The 16,680-nt window shown below is 45.6% G+C and overlaps 8 protein-coding genes and 10 non-coding genes across 18 annotated transcripts, besides 26 other annotated features; all 18 read left to right on the top strand.

Moving 5' to 3' along the window:
- Positions 1–390, top strand: Tc00.1047053506147.9 (prostaglandin F2alpha synthase; the record flags this gene model as incomplete). Its single annotated transcript, XM_812515.1, has 1 exon — positions 1–390. A coding segment is annotated over one exon (390 nt), but the record flags the coding sequence as incomplete, so codon positions are not given.
- Positions 1–16,680: part of a sequence feature (heterozygous, Esmeraldo-like haplotype) that runs on past the window's edge.
- On the top strand, positions 656–735 carry Tc00.1047053506147.10. Its single transcript, XR_008255318.1, has one exon. It is a non-coding gene; the product is annotated as a C/D small nucleolar RNA (snoRNA), TB9C2C6 (small nucleolar RNA).
- Positions 762–814: a microsatellite.
- On the top strand, positions 867–937 carry Tc00.1047053506147.11. The gene has a single exon (XR_008255319.1). It is a non-coding gene; the product is annotated as an H/ACA snoRNA, TC9C2H1 (small nucleolar RNA).
- Positions 986–1,006: a sequence feature (AT_rich).
- Positions 1,048–1,114, top strand: Tc00.1047053506147.12. Its single transcript, XR_008255320.1, has one exon. It is a non-coding gene; the product is annotated as an H/ACA snoRNA, TC9C2H2 (small nucleolar RNA).
- Tc00.1047053506147.13 lies at positions 1,138–1,230 on the top strand. Its single transcript, XR_008255321.1, has one exon. It is a non-coding gene; the product is annotated as a C/D small nucleolar RNA (snoRNA), TB9C2C7 (small nucleolar RNA).
- Tc00.1047053506147.14 lies at positions 1,353–1,461 on the top strand. The gene has a single exon (XR_008255322.1). It is a non-coding gene; the product is annotated as a C/D small nucleolar RNA (snoRNA), TB9C2C1 (small nucleolar RNA).
- On the top strand, positions 1,559–1,643 carry Tc00.1047053506147.15. Its single transcript, XR_008255323.1, has one exon. It is a non-coding gene; the product is annotated as a C/D small nucleolar RNA (snoRNA), TB9C2C2 (small nucleolar RNA).
- Tc00.1047053506147.16 lies at positions 1,681–1,777 on the top strand. Its single transcript, XR_008255324.1, has one exon. It is a non-coding gene; the product is annotated as a C/D small nucleolar RNA (snoRNA), TB9C2C3 (small nucleolar RNA).
- Tc00.1047053506147.17 lies at positions 1,851–1,925 on the top strand. The gene has a single exon (XR_008255325.1). It is a non-coding gene; the product is annotated as a C/D small nucleolar RNA (snoRNA), TB9C2C4 (small nucleolar RNA).
- On the top strand, positions 1,982–2,077 carry Tc00.1047053506147.18. Its single transcript, XR_008255326.1, has one exon. It is a non-coding gene; the product is annotated as a C/D small nucleolar RNA (snoRNA), TB9C2C5 (small nucleolar RNA).
- Positions 2,200–2,279, top strand: Tc00.1047053506147.19. The gene has a single exon (XR_008255327.1). It is a non-coding gene; the product is annotated as a C/D small nucleolar RNA (snoRNA), TB9C2C6 (small nucleolar RNA).
- Positions 2,306–2,362: a microsatellite.
- On the top strand, positions 2,527–3,621 carry Tc00.1047053506147.20 (uncharacterized protein; the record flags this gene model as incomplete). The annotated part of the gene is made up of 1 exon (XM_812495.1): positions 2,527–3,621. The coding sequence occupies one exon, from the start codon at positions 2,527–2,529 to the stop codon at positions 3,619–3,621; it is 1,095 nt and encodes a 364-aa protein (XP_817588.1).
- Positions 3,918–3,941: a microsatellite.
- Positions 3,980–4,020: a microsatellite.
- Positions 4,358–4,461: a microsatellite.
- Positions 4,764–6,932, top strand: Tc00.1047053506147.30 (synaptojanin (N-terminal domain), putative; the record flags this gene model as incomplete). The annotated part of the gene is made up of 1 exon (XM_812496.1): positions 4,764–6,932. The coding sequence occupies one exon, from the start codon at positions 4,764–4,766 to the stop codon at positions 6,930–6,932; it is 2,169 nt and encodes a 722-aa protein (XP_817589.1).
- Positions 7,324–7,379: a sequence feature (CT-rich).
- On the top strand, positions 7,656–9,251 carry Tc00.1047053506147.40 (uncharacterized protein; the record flags this gene model as incomplete). Its single annotated transcript, XM_812497.1, has 1 exon — positions 7,656–9,251. The coding sequence occupies one exon, from the start codon at positions 7,656–7,658 to the stop codon at positions 9,249–9,251; it is 1,596 nt and encodes a 531-aa protein (XP_817590.1).
- Positions 7,687–7,712: a sequence feature (AT_rich).
- Positions 9,264–9,286: a sequence feature (AT_rich).
- Positions 9,433–9,462: a microsatellite.
- Positions 9,467–9,491: a sequence feature (AT_rich).
- Positions 9,529–9,554: a microsatellite.
- Positions 9,845–9,866: a sequence feature (AT_rich).
- Positions 9,897–9,931: a sequence feature (AT_rich).
- Positions 9,951–9,994: a sequence feature (A-rich).
- Positions 10,111–10,147: a microsatellite.
- On the top strand, positions 10,312–11,106 carry Tc00.1047053506147.50 (hypothetical protein, conserved; the record flags this gene model as incomplete). The annotated part of the gene is made up of 1 exon (XM_812498.1): positions 10,312–11,106. The coding sequence occupies one exon, from the start codon at positions 10,312–10,314 to the stop codon at positions 11,104–11,106; it is 795 nt and encodes a 264-aa protein (XP_817591.1).
- Positions 11,148–11,171: a microsatellite.
- Positions 11,390–11,450: a microsatellite.
- Positions 12,085–12,178: a sequence feature (T-rich).
- Positions 12,393–12,426: a microsatellite.
- Positions 12,556–12,602: a repeat region.
- Positions 12,633–13,451, top strand: Tc00.1047053506147.60 (3-demethylubiquinone-9 3-methyltransferase, putative; the record flags this gene model as incomplete). Its single annotated transcript, XM_812499.1, has 1 exon — positions 12,633–13,451. One exon carries the CDS (start codon positions 12,633–12,635, stop codon positions 13,449–13,451), a length of 819 nt encoding a protein of 272 aa, XP_817592.1.
- Positions 13,618–13,717: a sequence feature (T-rich).
- Positions 13,718–13,755: a microsatellite.
- Positions 13,756–13,797: a sequence feature (T-rich).
- Positions 13,846–14,871, top strand: Tc00.1047053506147.70 (hypothetical protein, conserved; the record flags this gene model as incomplete). The annotated part of the gene is made up of 1 exon (XM_812500.1): positions 13,846–14,871. One exon carries the CDS (start codon positions 13,846–13,848, stop codon positions 14,869–14,871), a length of 1,026 nt encoding a protein of 341 aa, XP_817593.1.
- Positions 14,935–14,971: a microsatellite.
- Tc00.1047053506147.80 (hypothetical protein, conserved) lies at positions 15,605–16,111 on the top strand (the record flags this gene model as incomplete). The annotated part of the gene is made up of 1 exon (XM_812501.1): positions 15,605–16,111. The coding sequence occupies one exon, from the start codon at positions 15,605–15,607 to the stop codon at positions 16,109–16,111; it is 507 nt and encodes a 168-aa protein (XP_817594.1).

Raw genomic sequence — 16,680 nt, forward strand, 5'->3', positions numbered from 1 at the left:
TCCCCACTAAACGGCGTGCATGGGATGATTGACTCGAACCCGGAGGCACTAACCAAGCATCTATGCAAGAAAATTGAGCCACTTTCGCTTGCCTATCTGCATTACTTGCGCGGCGACATGGTCAACCAGCAGATTGGTGACGTTGTGGCGTGGGTTCGTGGAAGTTACAGCGGTGTAAAAATATCCAACTTGCGCTACGATTTCGAAGAGGCAGACCAGCAAATACGGGAAGGAAAAGTCGACGCCGTGGCTTTTGGCGCCAAGTTCATTGCGAACCCCGATCTCGTTGAAAGGGCCCAACACAACTGGCCCCTCAACGAGCCGCGACCAGAAACATACTACACAAGAACAGCAGTCGGATACAACGATTACCCGACGTACAACAAATAACACGGATACCTCTACTCTCATTATATTTGTCTTTTTTATCAAAATAAGCACGGATTAGCAAAAATGATTCAAACGTTCAACAACACGGGGGAAAACAAAGCAAATTTAACCTGTTTAAAAATATCAGTGGGAAAATGCAAACAATGACTTGCATTATTTGTCAGTTTTGACTGCACCGTAATTACCCAGCACACTTCGCGGGACTCAGCATCCCCATGCACCCCACTCCCTCCGTGTCGCCGCGGGTACCTCGTGTGCACGGCTGCGGACGATGAGCACCCAAAACCGATCAATTAACAGCAACATCTGAGCACATGCCGTGACGCAAATCGTGTTGCTGACGCAGAGTGCCGTCCCATGGCGACACGCGAGTGTTTGTGTGTGTGTGTGTTTGTTTGTGTGTGCGTATGTGTGTGTGTGGGTGGGGGAATGAAAGCGCTGTTTATTTATTACTTTCTGCTTGTCAGTCTGGGATTGGAAGGACCACATTGGAGTTGTGTCCTGGACCCGCTGCGTTGTCCTTGCTGCACACTCACGTGGTCCGAGAGTGGTTTTGCCTGTGCTGCTGGAATGCCTCGGCCGTGTTGCCTGCTGCTTATTTATTTATTTTTATTTTGTCTCATCTTGCTTGTTTCACAAGCGCCCACACTAGTGGAGAAGGGACTTTAGCCATGGAGCGGACTTCTCAGCCAGGTGCCGTGGGCCATCTTGGTGCGTCCCGAGACTGAGCGTCACCGAGTCTCTGCCGAAGTGATGACAACAACCGACTGGAGTCTCTGAGCTTCACTGAATGACAGCAATCGTGTTGGAGAATACTCTTCTTTCCCCGGCTGACGGCGTCCCTGTGGCGGCGGTGTGCGTGTGTGCGCACGCCCCGCCTTTCCACTTTCTCTCCCCCTTTACTTCCTCCGCTGCCGTGCGAGTGATGGCGGCCCATCCGCCGTTGCGGCGCACTGACACGGGTCGATGACGACAAACCACTTACGACGGTCTTATGACAATCACCCGAAAATGGATTGAACACAAGTGTCTTCACGAGATTTGGGGCGCCGCACATTATTCCAGCCGCGCGTGCCCTGTGACCGAGGCCCCACGTCCACGCCCTCCTCATGTTTTGCATTCGCGTTTGTTTTTCTTTTCCTCCTTGTCTTTGCTGCTGCCTCTCCACGCGTTGATGAATTTGTCGAATCCGTGTTTCAGCTGAGCGACGATGCTGATACATGCACGCTTTGTCTGTTTGACTTCTGAGCGGGGACTTCACGGGAGGTGTGTCGGAGTGGTGCCATGCCTGTGTGCCAGTGATGGAAATTTGTTGATGTTCCAAGCAAGCTCGGACGCGATCAATGACGATCTATTCAACGCATTATCACCTTTCGGGTCTGATGGCTGCCGGATCTTTTTCCTAACCCTCTCCCCTTTTTGCTATTTTTTTTTTTTTTTGCCTAATGCAACGCGAGGCTGCTTGTGATGCAGAAGATGTTCAATTGCACCGATTTTGCGTGAGGACAGCCTAACACAGACCTGCACTGAGATTATCGTCAACTCCTCCCCTCATTCCAGCCACCTGCTGCAGGATTCAGATTTGCCGCGAATGTGATGACAGAGTTTCCGACGCCATGTGGCGTGACGAAAACGATGCGTGCCGAGACATCCGTGAACTCAATCTTTCGCTCCGACCTGATGCATAGCGGCGTGCGAGCTGGGACCTCGCCTGTTGCCTACCGCCCGCCCAGCACACTTCGCGGGACTCAGCATCCCCATGCACCCCACTCCCTCCGTGTCGCCGCGGGTACCTCGTGTGCACGGCTGCGGACGATGAGCACCCAAAACCGATCAATTAACAGCAACATCTGAGTACATGCCGTGACGCGAATCGTGTTGCTGACGCAGAGTGCCGTCCCATGGCGACACGCGAGTGTTTGTGTGTGTGTGTGTGTGTTTGTTTGTGTGTGCGTATGTTTGTGTGTGGGTGGGGGAATGAAAGCGCTGTTTATAGTTTGACGGTGGCGTTTTTTTTTTTGTTTTGTTTCTTTTCTTTGTATATGCTAGTTTGGCTTTCTTAGTGAATTAGTTAAATATATTTACAAATTTTGTTTGTGTGCCCGTTGTGTACGCCTATTGTTCTTTTCGGAGATCATGAGCGGTACGTGCGGCGGCGCAAATGGTGTTGTGGAGGAATTGGAGGTTTTGTTAGAGGGTGATGCCTTGCCACACCGGGAGCCTTTTGTGCGTAGGGGCCGTCCTCCTTCAAAAAGGAAACCCAAACGTTGCGAAATGATGCCTGAATTTGGTACTGTTACCACAGCTGTTGTCGATGGGTTGGAGGGAACTTTGTCTGCTCCAATTGATGATGATGGCGTCTTCACGATGCGTTCACGTTTTCGAAAGGATGCGGAGATGGACAAGCAGAAACATTTGATTGCTAACGCTGGGCTGGTGGCACAAACATTGACAACAGATTCATTACCCCCCGTGGGTGCTGTTGCCCCTGTAAAGAAGGAAATGGAGAGGTCCTCGTTTTATATTTCTGGGGAGGAGGCTGGAATTGGCTTGCAAGCTTCAGGATTTTGCATGGAGAAGACCAAGAAAGAGGCCTCTTTTTCTCCCCTCACCGAACCGACGCCCTGGAATCAACCAGCTTTTGAGGAGTTCAGGAATGATTACGATGCTGTTGATGCTGGTTGTTTTTTTCATTCAAAGTATTGTTTCAACGATGCCACTAGGCCAACCCGTAGTCCGGAGTCCTTACGTTTGCAGCGGCATCTCCATTCACCAGCGCTGTATGATGAAACAGCTGATATCTTTGAAGATGTGGATGATTTTATTCCGGGAAGTCCTCTTAAACGTGACCTTTGTTTGCCTGCGCCGCAATATGCTCGGCACCCGCCAAAGTCAAGCAAGAGGCAGGTGAGGCTCTGTGCCTTCTCGAGCATTCTCATTCCGAGCAGCTCGCTTCCTGGGACCACAGTGGATGACACCGTTGATTCCTCTTTGGTGACGTACGGTTCACCAGTTGCCGTACGACGGGATGATAACAGTCTTCTTCCCAACCATTCAACGGCGGCTTTTCACGACGAAGGTGCAACTAAGGAGCCAAAAAAATTGCCTTCAGAGTCGATCCCTTCCAAGCACTTGGGTCCTTTGGGGCTCTATCCATTTTTTTCGTCTTCAGGCACGCATTCTTTTTTTTGGGATGCGCATGGGTATTATGGAGGCTTTTTTGAAGCATAAAAAACGGGTGCGGGGAGGAGACTGAGTAAATGTATAGAAGGACTCGCTGTAAATTGGCCAAATGATGACATGCTTGTTGTGAAGGGGATGCTAATCGTGGGGAACTTTAATTATATACATGTATATATATCATTCTGCTATGGTTATAGGGCAGAGTCAGGATAAAAACGCAATAATTTATGAAACATTGGGTGAAGGAGATCATCTGCGTGTTATTTGCGCAAGTCCTCAAAGTGAGCTTCAACAGTGGCGTGCAAGAAAGGGTATATGAAAAGTAACGATAAATGAAAGTTTCAATTATTATTATTATTATTATTATTTTGTAGCCGTGGAAAAACAAATCAAACTGGATTCTCTCTTTTTTTTTTTTTTTTTTTTTTTCTTTTTTTTCCTTTTTTTGCGTTGAAGGGAAAAAGAAACAAGAAAATGCCCAATGTTTTGGGTGGAGTGAGTGATTGGGGTACCAATTGAAATATGAATGCTGGTGGGGATATCTTGTCATGCATCAATACTGCGTCTGATGGGTGATTTGTATATAATAATGAGTGCAACAGTCTGATGACTTGTGCTGGTTTTATTATTCAGTTTTCTTTGAATGCATATGGACTGGAAGAATTTGATGGTTTTTGAATTTATTGTGATAACTCCTTTCTTTCTTTTATATATTGGCTTTGCTTTTAATGCCATGGATGGGGGCCTTTGGAAAGGAAAAGGCTGACAAACTGCCTTGAAAGTTTTTCTTTTTTTATATTTTTTGTAGGTTTTTTTTATTATGGTTATTATTATATAATATATATTGTTTTTGTTTTTGTCGGCTTTAGTGTTATTATTATTATTATTTGGCTTTTGTGTCTTTTTTTTTTTGTGAGTTCCTTTTGTAAAGGATTCTTGGAGAAACATGCGTTTTCCGCCTTCATCCAGCACACCTGTGTACCTGTTTTATGCGATGCTTTTATGGTGTTGGGTTTCTACGGGATTTCCTTTTTTTTTTGTTTGTTGTCTTTTTTGCTTACCTGATGTGTCTGCGTTCTTTTTTTCTACACAGGAAGTGTTCCGGTTAGAATACTGTCGGGCCCGCTCTTCTCCTGTTCTCCCCGCTCTTTTCTTCCGCGTCATTACTGGGGGTGAGAGTAGCGTCTATCATGTCTGCGCATCGCTGTTCTGGTGACATTGTAATCATTGGGTCCCGCGTCTTTTTCTGCCCACAGAACGAGGAGCTATCGTACTTGGAGTGGGAAGCAGAGAAACAACGTTTTGTTTTGGTGCAACGGGATGATTGTGACGTGGCGCCACTTTTTGCCTCTGAGCAAACTGCCTCGGGTGAATTGGAGTATGGGGCAGTGAGGATTCCATGCTGCGCTCTGTACGGCGTTATACCTCTTAGGGCCACATCCATATTGTTGTATGTTAATCAGCAAGAACATGTGGCGACATTGCCTTTTTCTGCGTCACACGAGGTGTTTGCCGTAAAGCGATTTGCATGGATGCGACTGCCATCACCAAAGACTGGCTCACCAGTTTATGATGGATTGAAAGAGGATGACGGAGGTCAAAATGGCTCTTATCAGGATCTTTCGGAGGATATTCTGGGTAAATATTGTGCGTTAATTGATCGATTCTGCACAGAGTCACAGCAACATTCAGGGGGTTCGTATTTTTTTTATTCCCCGACAATCAATTTGGCGCTGGATCCATGTGCTCTAGCCGAAGGCTCGACGAAAAAGCGTTTTGGGGCTTCTTTTTCAGGGAATAATGTTGACGGCCCTAAAAATACCCGTCCCAGATTGGATGACGTTGGTGAGCACTCGTTACTTGCTTTTCAATGGAATACCCCATTACTCCAAGCATTCACGCCATTGGAGGTGTATTCTGGTGGTATATTCTTGTACGTGCCGTTGTTTATTAGGGGTCTTGTTTCCATGTCTTCTGCACCTTCGGACGGCGTCCAGTTGTTGCTTATTAATCGACTTAGCTACCGTTGGGCCGGCACCCGCTACAACCGACGTGGACTGGATTTAGAGGGCAGTGGCATTTGTGCTAATTTTTCGACGTCGACCCTGTGGGTTTTTTCAGCAGAGGCAGAAGAGCAAGAAAAAGATGCGTCAGTTGCATCTCTTAATGGGGAGAAACGGATGGCGTCCTACCAAATTATTCGAGGGTCCATTCCACTTCACTGGAGTCAAAGAGCGAATTTGGCCTTTACTCCAGAGGTTAGTATTTCATCACCAGCACGTGCGGTAACTGAACTCATTTCCCATCTGAAATTATTGAATAAGCTTCTTCGGGGTATCTCAACGTTGCACTTCATTGATACAACATCTCTCAGTGAAGTGGAGCGGCCGCTTTCGGAGGCTTTCGGGGCAGCGATTACGAAGTTTTGTGAGTCTGATTTAAGGCATGATATTCCCTATGATGTTCATTATACCAAGTATGATTTTAAGGACAGGATGAGAAGGAACTTATCCTATGACGAGATCAGTAAAGGTTTAAATGAACTTGCCAGTGGTTGTGTGAATGGTGAGGTAAAACGTTTGGACTTTACGCAGTGGTGCAGAAAACCCATGAGTAAAGAGGACGGTTGTTTAGATGTCGGGGAAGATGACACACGTTACTTTTTTTGGAATAAAATACACCAACAGAAGCACTATGTACGTGTGAATTGCCTGGACTGTCTGGACCGGACAAATCTCGTTCAATCCATGATTGTGGTTAATGTGCTTCCGCGCATGATTTGCTATGTGCGTGGAGAGAAGTCTATGGCTAATAATTGCCACAATGAGAACGATGCTGCGACAGAAGATAGTGATACAGAAGAAGAAAAATATGATGAATCCATAAGACTGTGCAAGGAACTTTGGGCCCAACAGGGTATAGCACTTTCTGAGCTGTATGCTGGGAGTGAACCTCATTTTCTTAGATTTCTTTTAAAGGGCAGCTTGGGACCATTTGGAAAGCAACAGGAAGCCATTCTTGCATCACGTCGTTGGCTTCAGCAGAATTTTTACGATGGTGACAAACAAGATATTATTTCCATAGTTACTCGTCAACACGATCCGGCTCTTGCACAATCCGAATTTGAAAGACGCTTTCTACGACCCTTTTCTTTTTTGAACAAAATGGTGGTGTTGGGACTTTTTGTCGCGATGTTTGCTCTTGGGGTTAATCTAATTGTTACCCTTTTTGTACCACGGGATCGTATTTCAACTGGCCCTGTATTATATTCAATTGCCTGGGTGATTTACATAGGTGTTTTGATCTTTTTTATTATGCGTGATGGTGTTAGCTACACCAACAGTCCACTATTTAGGTGAATAGTGATCAGGTGTTTGGTGTAAGGAAGATTATCTTTGAATTTGTTGGGTGGTGGTGGTGGCGGCGTTGGGAGTGATGAACGGGTCAGTTGGTAGGGGGAAATGGAAATTCGCTCATTGCGGCCTGCAGCGTGAGCAGTCACGGTTCTTCTTTGGCTCCACTTGTCACGAAACAAGAAATTGAGGGGTGAAGAAGAAGAAGAAGGGGTGGAATTGAGCACGGCTGACCATGTGGCAGAAGTTTTTGGCGCGTTGAAATGGAAAATTACGGACAGTGCCATTTCTGCACGCATCTTCATTCTTTTTTTTTTTTTTTCCATTTCTTTTCTTCCTCCCCCTCCCTTTTATTTGCTGACAAATTTTTTCTTGCTTATTGTTGACGCTGCGACTCCTTTTTTTCTTTCTCTCTTTCTCTTTCTCTTTCTTTCTTTTTTTTTTTTTTTTTTTTGTGGATTCAGGGAAAATTTAACGGGTGTTTTTTTATTTATCAGCATTATTATTCCCTCTGTGGTGTGTCTTCCCTCCCGTTTCCGGCCTTATTCGCAGCGCCTTTTGGGACGAACTTCTTTGATTTGTTCCATTTTCTTCGGGCCTTGCGTGGGGCGCCACAGAAATTTTTGTGCATGTCTGTTGTTGTTGTTGTTGTTTTCTTCTCCCTTTTGTGTGTGTGTTTGTGTACGGGGGTTGTGTAGCTACTTTTGTTATTTTTGGGTTCTTGTTTGAATGTACTGCCAGAAATTATGTGAGTGCTTTCTATTTTATTTTATTTATTTATTTTTTGTTTTTTGGAGGGAGGGGGAGAGGGGCTCTGCGTCTGTGTTTTGTGCCGTGGCCTTTCTGTATTTATTTGCAAGGGCTGCTCGTGGGAGAAATATGATTCCACGGGAACGACGGGTCTCATGCCTGGGCCGGGATATGAGGCTTAAGTTTTGTTGGCTTCTACTGCTGATCATCGTTTTTTACGTTTTGACGTTTGAATTTGTCTTGTTTTTGCCCCCAGTGGCGCCGCGGGCCCGATTGGTGCCGTGGAGATCTTTTGACTCATTGGCGATGGCACCACGAAAGAAGCGCGACACGGCGATGTACCACCACTTTCCGGTTCCGTTGTCCTTCACCACGTCTTTGGATTCTTCAATAGAAACATTGGACCGTCAATGGTGCGCCGCCGTACGGATGGTCTTGAGGCGCGCCAATGCCGTTTACTGTTCCCATGGCGCCTTCCCTCAGTGCGTCGTGGGTCGAGCCTGCAGCACACTTACGGATAAAAAAACGGACGTGAACGCATCGGAAGTTGCATTGAGAAGAGAATACGACAACGCTAAAGGAGGCGTGGCAAATCCCTGGATAATCGTCAAACATAAAGGCATTTCTCCTATTAATCTGGTGCATCAAGGAAATGCATTGCTTTCAGCACTTGGTCTTGCGCATTTGGTGATTCGCATCGAACGTGATATTCATGCGTGTCGCCTACCCTCACCAGATGCAATATTGGCCGCATGTAAAACGTCGAATGCCACAAATCCAAATGAACTTGCTGAGCGGGCAGTTCTAGTGGAGTTCTCAACGGGGAATGCCAATCTTCTTTTTACTTTTTGCCCGCCGGATCCCTTGCGCCGATTGCGCTGCTATGGTGTGGAAAAAGACCCCATTTTATCTTCTGATGCAAAGTCTTATCAAAAGCATATAAGTATCGAAAATGGTGATGTTTCGCCGCTAAGAGATGGATCGGCAACCCACGTGCTGCTTAATGGTATCTTACATGTTCTTCCTATCGAGGAGTCCTGCGCGTTGATTCGTGAGGGTTTGCGTCTTTTGATGCCAAAAGGAATTCTTCTAGTGGTGATGTTGTCTGTCGGCACCTCCAGGTCACGGCCAACGGGATATCATCCATTTTTCTTTAACGATACGGCGGTAAAGCCGAATGCTTTAAATACTTCTTATGCATCGAGCACATTGCGGTGCTGCAGTACTATTACGAAGGATGACTACAATCAGCTTGTAGAAAAGGTTGAGTTCCTGTGGCATGCGCCCGAGTTTATTTTTTACACACCGGACTTTAAGCGGACTGGTGTGTACGCTGTGCGTCTAACACGATCTAAAAAGATGATGCCACCTCTGCCAGGTAAGGAACGACGGACCGCAACACCGGAAGAAGAGGAACCTGCATTATACAAGGATATCTGCACGAATCCACGGGAGTTAAGCCGCGTTAAGGACGCACAGGCACTCTGGAGAGAACGTTTAATTGAGATGCAGAGTGCCGGTTTTGGCAAGAAGCTTAGGAGAGGGTATGACGTATGGGTGAGGAAACGAGTTTAGAAAAACTTTTCCTTTATATTTATTTATTTATTTTTGTATGAGCTTAGCGCGGAGATAAAGAAGAAAAGGAATTTGCATGAGGGTGGAATAGCCAACGAATAACGACTTCTACGCCGACTTAACGCTTCTCTCCATAATCCGTCTATTTACTTATTTGTCTTTTTTTTTTTTTTTTACACCATTATTTATTTATTGATTTACTTATTTATTTTGCGTATTTTATTTTATTTAATTTATTTACGTGTCTGTGTGAGTGAATCTCGAATATCGTACGTAGTTATTATTATTGTTATTGTTATTATTTTCGGTGCTGTTATTAAATTTTTTTTCTTTTTTTTTACTGACGAGGGCGAGAGGCAAGACACTGACGGAGAAACGAACGCTTTGGTATTGTTTTTGGCGTGTGCATTGCTCTGCAGTTGAGCTCTTGCTTTTTTACAAGGATAACTTGTGTGCCTTTTTTTTGTAGAGGTGTATTTCTGTTTGTGCGTGTAGCGGTCCGTCGTTCTTCTTCCGTTGTGATGCGTCCGCACGGTGGTGGTTCATTGCAGAGGGGAGAGGGGAGGGAAGGAGAGCAGCGTGTTTTTCTGTTGAATTTATTTATTTATTAATTTACATTTCAGTTGTGTCTGCTGCTTTTCCCCCTTTATTATTATTATTATTTTTCTTTTATTTATTTACGAAACAGAAAAGGGGTTTAAAAATATAAAATAGAAAAAATAGAAGAAAAAAAAAAGGAAAAAGTCGCTGTGCGTTACGTGCAGAAATACACACGCCCGTAGAGAGAGAGAGAAAAAGGGATACACGAGGCGTTGCACTCTTTTTCACTCAGTGGGCCGACTTAGGGAGGAAAAGAAGAATTTATTTATTAATTTATTTATTATTTTTATTTATTTTAGAGCGGGTGATTTATTTTGCCCGCATTTACAGACACAAACGTCCTTTCGCATTCTTCACCTCCCCATTAGTACCTGCTGAAGTGGCAACTGAGGCCGAGCTACGAACGGACAGTCAGCAGGGGGAAACGCGGGAAATCTCACGGATTGGCATATTTGAAATCATGTCGTGGTCCACACGCTGCTTTTACGGGCCGCTTCACGAGGTGGCCGACCCTCTTGTTTTGCGACGTGTGATGATGCGATTTTGGAGCCCGTTCTGCCGTGGGTTTGTTGGGCCGGATCTCCACACATACGACTTTAAGAAAGTTTTTGACAGCATTCGAACCAGTGATAGTGACTTTACGTGTCAGGTAAACGGCCGAGTGGGTAACGCCAGACTGATTGAGGATTTCTTTCTTTTTGTCCTTTGTGGTTTTGACTTTCTTGATGTGAAGTTGGAGAAATCATCCACGGCGGATGTGGCAAGTGACCCGTGCAATTTCAGGGGCACCTACACGCTGGCGCACACTCGGCCATTCTTGGGATGGATCCCTCCACGCGCGGCACACAGCCTGGGGACAGCACCAACTGACAGTAAGCCTGATGTATGCAAAGATAAAAATGTCGACGCCTCCGGGAGCGCAGAACAAACCTCTGAGGAAAAGTTGATGGTTTCTTCAACAAGATTAAGTGTGGAGCGGCAGACGCGTCTGCTGAAGGTTCCATTTTCAGCTCGAATGGAGGGGTCTGAAAGCGGTATCTCTCACATTATCCTTCGTTCTCCCGTGGTCGATGTGATCATGGGCAGTCACGATTGCCCTGCCACCCTGCAGAGTTGTCTTAAAAATGAAGAAGCACTTAAGGCTGTTGTTACTCTCCGTCGCGCAAATGTGCGACCGGAGCTGATCACTGACAAGACACTACTTGAAATCACCGACAAAAAGGAATCCTGGGCCTCCGCGTTAGGCATTCTCTAGTCAATGCCGTTGGCATGCAAAAAGTGATGGGTAATAATAACAAAAAAAAAAAAAAAAAAAAAAAACAAGAAGTAAAGATGAGAAAGTGGGATTGACACACATAAAACCCCCTTTTTTTTTTAAATGTTTTTCGATCCTTTCGACCTGCGAAGGGAACGATTGGACCGTGGGATGTGAACTTGATGGCGATAACACAGGAAACCAACTATGGTGTGCTTTCTGTTTATGGGTGGGTGGGGAGGTAAAGGCTTTCTTGCTGATGCACGAACGATAGACGGTCTTAATACATATATATATATATATATATATATATATATATATATATATATATATATATATATATACTGTGTAAAGCCGAAGAAAAGAGGCTTTAGTTTTTTTATTTTATTTTTTGTATCGAAATTGGGAGAGGATGTGAGAGACTTTTTTTGGTTTGGATGGCCCTTGCAGTTGGCGTCTATACGCCGTCATCAGCATTGCGCCCTTCCATCTGTTGCTTTTTAGTTTGTTTTTCTAACCAGTTTACGGTGACGTCTCCAGTTTTTTTTTTTTTTTTTTTGTGCGGAAAAGTGTGAGGGAATAAGTCATGGGATGCATGTGCTGACGAGGGAGTAAGGGTGGTGTTGGGGGAGGAAGCAGGACCTCGAGGAATGCTTTTCACAAGCACAACGGAAGGGGCGAAATGGACGACTGTTTGCTGAGTTCTTTGGTCATTTCTGCAGCAGAGAACTTCACTCTCTTTTTTGCTTTTGGTTCAGCTGCACTCATTTCCACTTACGCCGGTTATGGAGGCGTCAAAGGGGATGTAATGCGTTCTCCCTCCCTCCCTCCCACCCACCCGTCCAGAAAAAAAAAAAAAAAAAAGCAGAATGAGTAGTAATTTTCGTTGCTAATGATGAGTCTTTTTTTTTCGTTTGGGGGGTTTTCAACTCTCCGTCTCTTCGGATGTACGTCCCTTATTTCAGTTTCTTCCCGCTATTTTTTTTTTTTTTTTTTGTGTGTGTGTGAGTGCGTGTTTTTTGTTATTTTGTTATTTTGTTATTTTCTTATTTTTTGTTTGTTGTTCTTTTTTACGTGTTCTCGCACCTCAACACTATCCCCACTTCCCCCCCCGCAGTCATCGAAGGACGAAAAAACGAACTGTTTGTTAAATTTATCTTTTTTCTTTTTTGTTTTTACAGTCAATTTTCCGCCGCATTACGAGCGCTGAGAGGGAGGGGAGGCTGAACGTGGGGTGGGGGGCGGCGGGTCTCTTTTTTTCTCTCTCCCCTCGTCAAAACAACAACAGAGAGAGAGAGGGAGGGAGAGGGAGAAAGAGAGTGGAATAAATATGAGAAGGAGAAGAGAGGAGAGGGGGGAAAGAAAGGAAGAGCAGCTGTTTTACCCCCCACGGTGCATTTGTTCCTTCCATTTCCTTCCTTTTCTGACTGATTTGATTCGTTGCTGAGTTCTCCTTTTTTTTTTTTTTTTTTTACTCTCTCTCTCTCTCTATCTTTGCGTTTAGTAAGGAATAATCTGCGAGGACCATGCGGGGTGTATCTGCTGCCGAAATTGGCAAATTCCGTGAGCTTCAGAATCATTGGTGGAACCCGGATGGCCCTCTACGCACATTGCATTTCTTTAATCCTCTGCGCGTGAAGTATATAAATGACACATGCAGGAATTTCTCAAAGCGATCCAGTTTACTCGCCTCATCCGGCATCACACCTGGAATGCGTATATTAGACGTGGGCTGCGGTGGCGGTATTCTTTCCGAAAGCCTTGTGCGATTAGGTGGTAACGTATTGGGCATTGACATGTGCGAAGAGAGCATTGCTGTGGCGCAGCAACGTCGTGAGCAGGTGTTGCAGGATGTGACCTCTTGCACCCTACAAAACGGTGCGGCGTCGCTTGAATATCGCTACGCCTCCCTCAATACAATTGCAGTGGAAGAGAAGCAGCAATTTGACCTTGTGGTTGCCTCAGAGGTTATTGAACACGTTGACGACGCACCGCTTTTTCTGCAAGATCTTTGTGATGCGACAAAACCGGGCGGACTCCTCATCATTTCTACGATGGACAAGTCCATTCGAACAGCTATTAGCCATATTGCTGTTGCGGAGTATCTCACTGCATTGGTGAGGCCAGGTACGCATGACTGGTCAAAGTTTGTTCCTCCCAAGGACCTTTCCAGATGTGCGCTACAACATCAGGTGCGTCAAGTAGACCTTCAATACATTGTGGCATGTCCGAACATATTAGTGTCGTTATCTACCCGGCAAATGCAATTGGCCTTTTCGCTTTCAAAGAGGTTTGATACAGGTCACTATTTTTGGTCTGGTTTGAAGGTGACAGCCCCTGCCTAAACCTTCAATTTGTAGTTTGTGCCGATTCTTAAGCTGCGTTGAGGCAAGAATAAGAAGGAAACATTTTTATTTTTATTTTTTGTTTTTGACTTCAGTGTTTCTTTTCACTGGGGAAGAGTTGAGGGAGGGGATGTTTATCCCCTACTGGCGGAAATGCCTGGAGACATTATTTTTAATTTAGAATTCTATTTTTATCGGCGTACAGATGTATTTTTTTTTTTTTTGTTGTTGTTGTTTTTGGTTTTGTAAGCATGGATTTTCTTTTTTTATTTTATGTATTATTATTATTATTATTATTATTATTTTTTTTTTTTACTTGTTTTCTGTTTTCTGTTTTGTCTCTGCTAGAGGTGAGGGTTTTGGCCCTGGCGCCAGATAGTGTTACTAGACATCCATGACTGTCAAGGGGACGATTCGGTTTGAGGACCTTGGAGAGCCGGTGCAGCGGCTTCTGAGGTCGCTGAAGGGCGGCTACACGGAGGAGGACATGGCGTTGCTCGAATACGTCTCCGTGAAGGACATGGCAAGGATCTACGGAGAGATGTCTTCTGAACGTCACGCGGAAGAAATTTGGGAGGAGCTCCGTGCAGCCCTAAAAGCCCGGCAGGAAAAGGCAGCACGCCGTGAGTTGGAACTGCGCAATAGGCAGCGGCAAATTGAAGCCGATCGGGAGGCGGATGAACGGGCACGGCGCGAGCAGGAGGCGCTCGAAGAGGCGGAACGGCGAGCGGCGGAGGCGCGGCGTGAGCGACACGAGACACTACGCAAAATTCGTGAGGAGCAGGCCGAGGAAGAGGCAGCAGCGGCTGCTGCAGAGGAGGCCGCTTTGCTGGCGGCGGAGGAAGAGAAACTCAGGCGGAAGGCAGAGAAGAGGCGAAAACGGCAGGAAGCGCGTGAGCGGGAATTGCAGGAGCAGCAAGAGGCGTTGGAGGCGGAGCGGAAGAAACACGCGGCTGGAAATTCGGCATCGCAGAAAAAGGCCTGGGAGGAATATGTCGCCAGTCATCCTCTGGAGTTTGGCAATGGAAATCAAAACATTGAGCAACAACACGTCGAACACAAGTTGAGGGCCCCACCTTCGGCCACAACAGACCTCCTCAACCGAACATATACTCCCAAGTGTCCTAACTGCGCAACAAAATTTATGTCCCCTCCAAAGGAGTGGGATTGTCCTCTTTGTCTGAGACGGACACGTCAGCATATCAAGGTATGGCAACCAGACGATTCTTCTAGTGAATGCATGATTTGTCATGCGGCTATTGGTCGCTTCTCTCGCCATCACTGTCGAAGCTGCGGCCGGTTAGTATGTGATACATGTAGTATGGCAAAGGCTATTATTCCAGCCTTGGGATTTAATGCTGCTACAAAGATATGTGATGACTGTGCGCAGATGGGTCAACGACCCAAAGAAACATTCTAAAACGAAGAGCAAATTTGTTCTTCTAGCAGGTGAAGTTCTTTGTTTGCTCTGGTGTCTGGCTTGTTTTTTGTTTTTTTCCTTTTTTTTTTTTTTTTTTCTTCTGTAAGTTTTCTTTAAATCTGCGAGAGGAATTTACAAAAAAAAAAAAAAAAAATGTTGACTATGCCGCTTTTATTCTTCCTCCCCACCATGCTTAAAAAAGAAAATGAAAGAATCAAAGGAAAGAGAACAAGCAGTACATTTCTTTGTAAATACATGTCAGAGACCGTGCACTGTATTTATTGGCGAGTTTCTTGCTTTTGTTTTTTGAATAAAAGCGATGGGAAAGGAAAGAACAACAACAACAAAAAACAAAAACAAAAAACCATGAACAACATTAGCACACTCACGTCATCTGTTGTTTTCTTTTGTTTTTATTGGCAAGATTACAAAACCGCCACAGATGTTCTCCATTATTATGATTTTTCCGCCTGTGTGGAATAACAGCGGGGGAAAGGGGATATTGCGGGCACGGCAGAGAAACGGTGACTATTTGCCGGTCTCAGCACTCGTTATTTGCGACGCTGCATGTTATTCTTCACTTGTTTGCTTTCTTTTTGTTCTTGTTTGTTTGAATTCTACTCTGTGTCTTTCCGTAGTGTAACAACGAGAGCATTCGATAACAATAGTAAAAACGTGAGGGAGCAGGCCTGAAGGAAAATAACACACACACACACGGAATTAATAAGGGATTATGGATACTGTGGCTCTCACCGTCAGCTCACTTGTACATCAGGCTGAGACTTTTACATTTCCGGTTGTCCGTAGCAAGTCTTTGGCAGTCACTGTCGCCGTAGGTATTCCCCTCGCGGTGCTCCTGCATGACACGGCAGACCGCTGGCTGCCAAAAACGTGGGAAATACCCATCATCTCTTGGTTTCGCCGCAAGTGGCGTCAGGACCCCGAGACGAAGGTGGTGCACCTGGCGCTGGCTCGCAACGCCGTTCTATTTTTTTTTGTAGCCATGGCATTGAGCGAGAGCCCGTACTATCAGACGCCCGTCGACTACGTGTCAGACCGTGTCTCCAGTTCCTCCGCGCGCAAGGCCTTGGATGAGGAGATAAAGACATCTCGACGAGTCGCATTTGGAGCCGCCAACGACGTCGTGGGAGAAGAAGGACTTAACGAGGCGAGCGTCCGCCAGCAGCGGGACACGGCGCTCCGTCGTCGTTTTGTACATGAAATCCGCTCCGAGAACTAGGAATCATGAAGTGCTGGGAGTAGGGACGGGATGGATGGATTGTCATAACGGCAATTTTTGTTCACCCAAAAGGTGCCACTCTTGTACAGATATTCGGCGTCGAATACAACGACAAAAAGAACAGAAAAAGAAAAGGGTGATTGAAGGGGTAAACGAAGCCCACAGAGGTCCGACGTACGAAACAAAGACAAAAAAAAAGAAGAAAAAAACAACAACAAGACGAAGGGTGTGGGGAAAAGAAGTAATGAACTTTAATTATAAATAACAAAGAGAGAGGGAAGGAGCCGATGGCTGTGCTGAAGATATCGACAGTAACTGGGCAGCGTCTTTTTCTCTTTTTGTTTTAACCTATTAATTTTGTTGTTGTTGTTGTTGGAGAAGGAGGGGAGAGGGGGCGAAGTTTGTGTGCTCCCGCAATTAACACGGCGTGGGTGTTTGTTGTGACCCTTTGGGGTGAGAAGGGAAGCACACAACAAATTTTTGCCCAAGGGGAGAGGGGGGAAGGAGGCGATTCAGGGGTACAAGTAAGCAGACCATGTGATTGGGATACTCTCTTGTATCTTTAATTT

The sequence above is a fragment of the Trypanosoma cruzi genome, genomic scaffold (genome assembly GCF_000209065.1).
Source record: "Trypanosoma cruzi strain CL Brener 1047053516271 genomic scaffold, whole genome shotgun sequence".
NCBI classification, from domain to species: Eukaryota; Euglenozoa; class Kinetoplastea; order Trypanosomatida; family Trypanosomatidae; genus Trypanosoma; species Trypanosoma cruzi.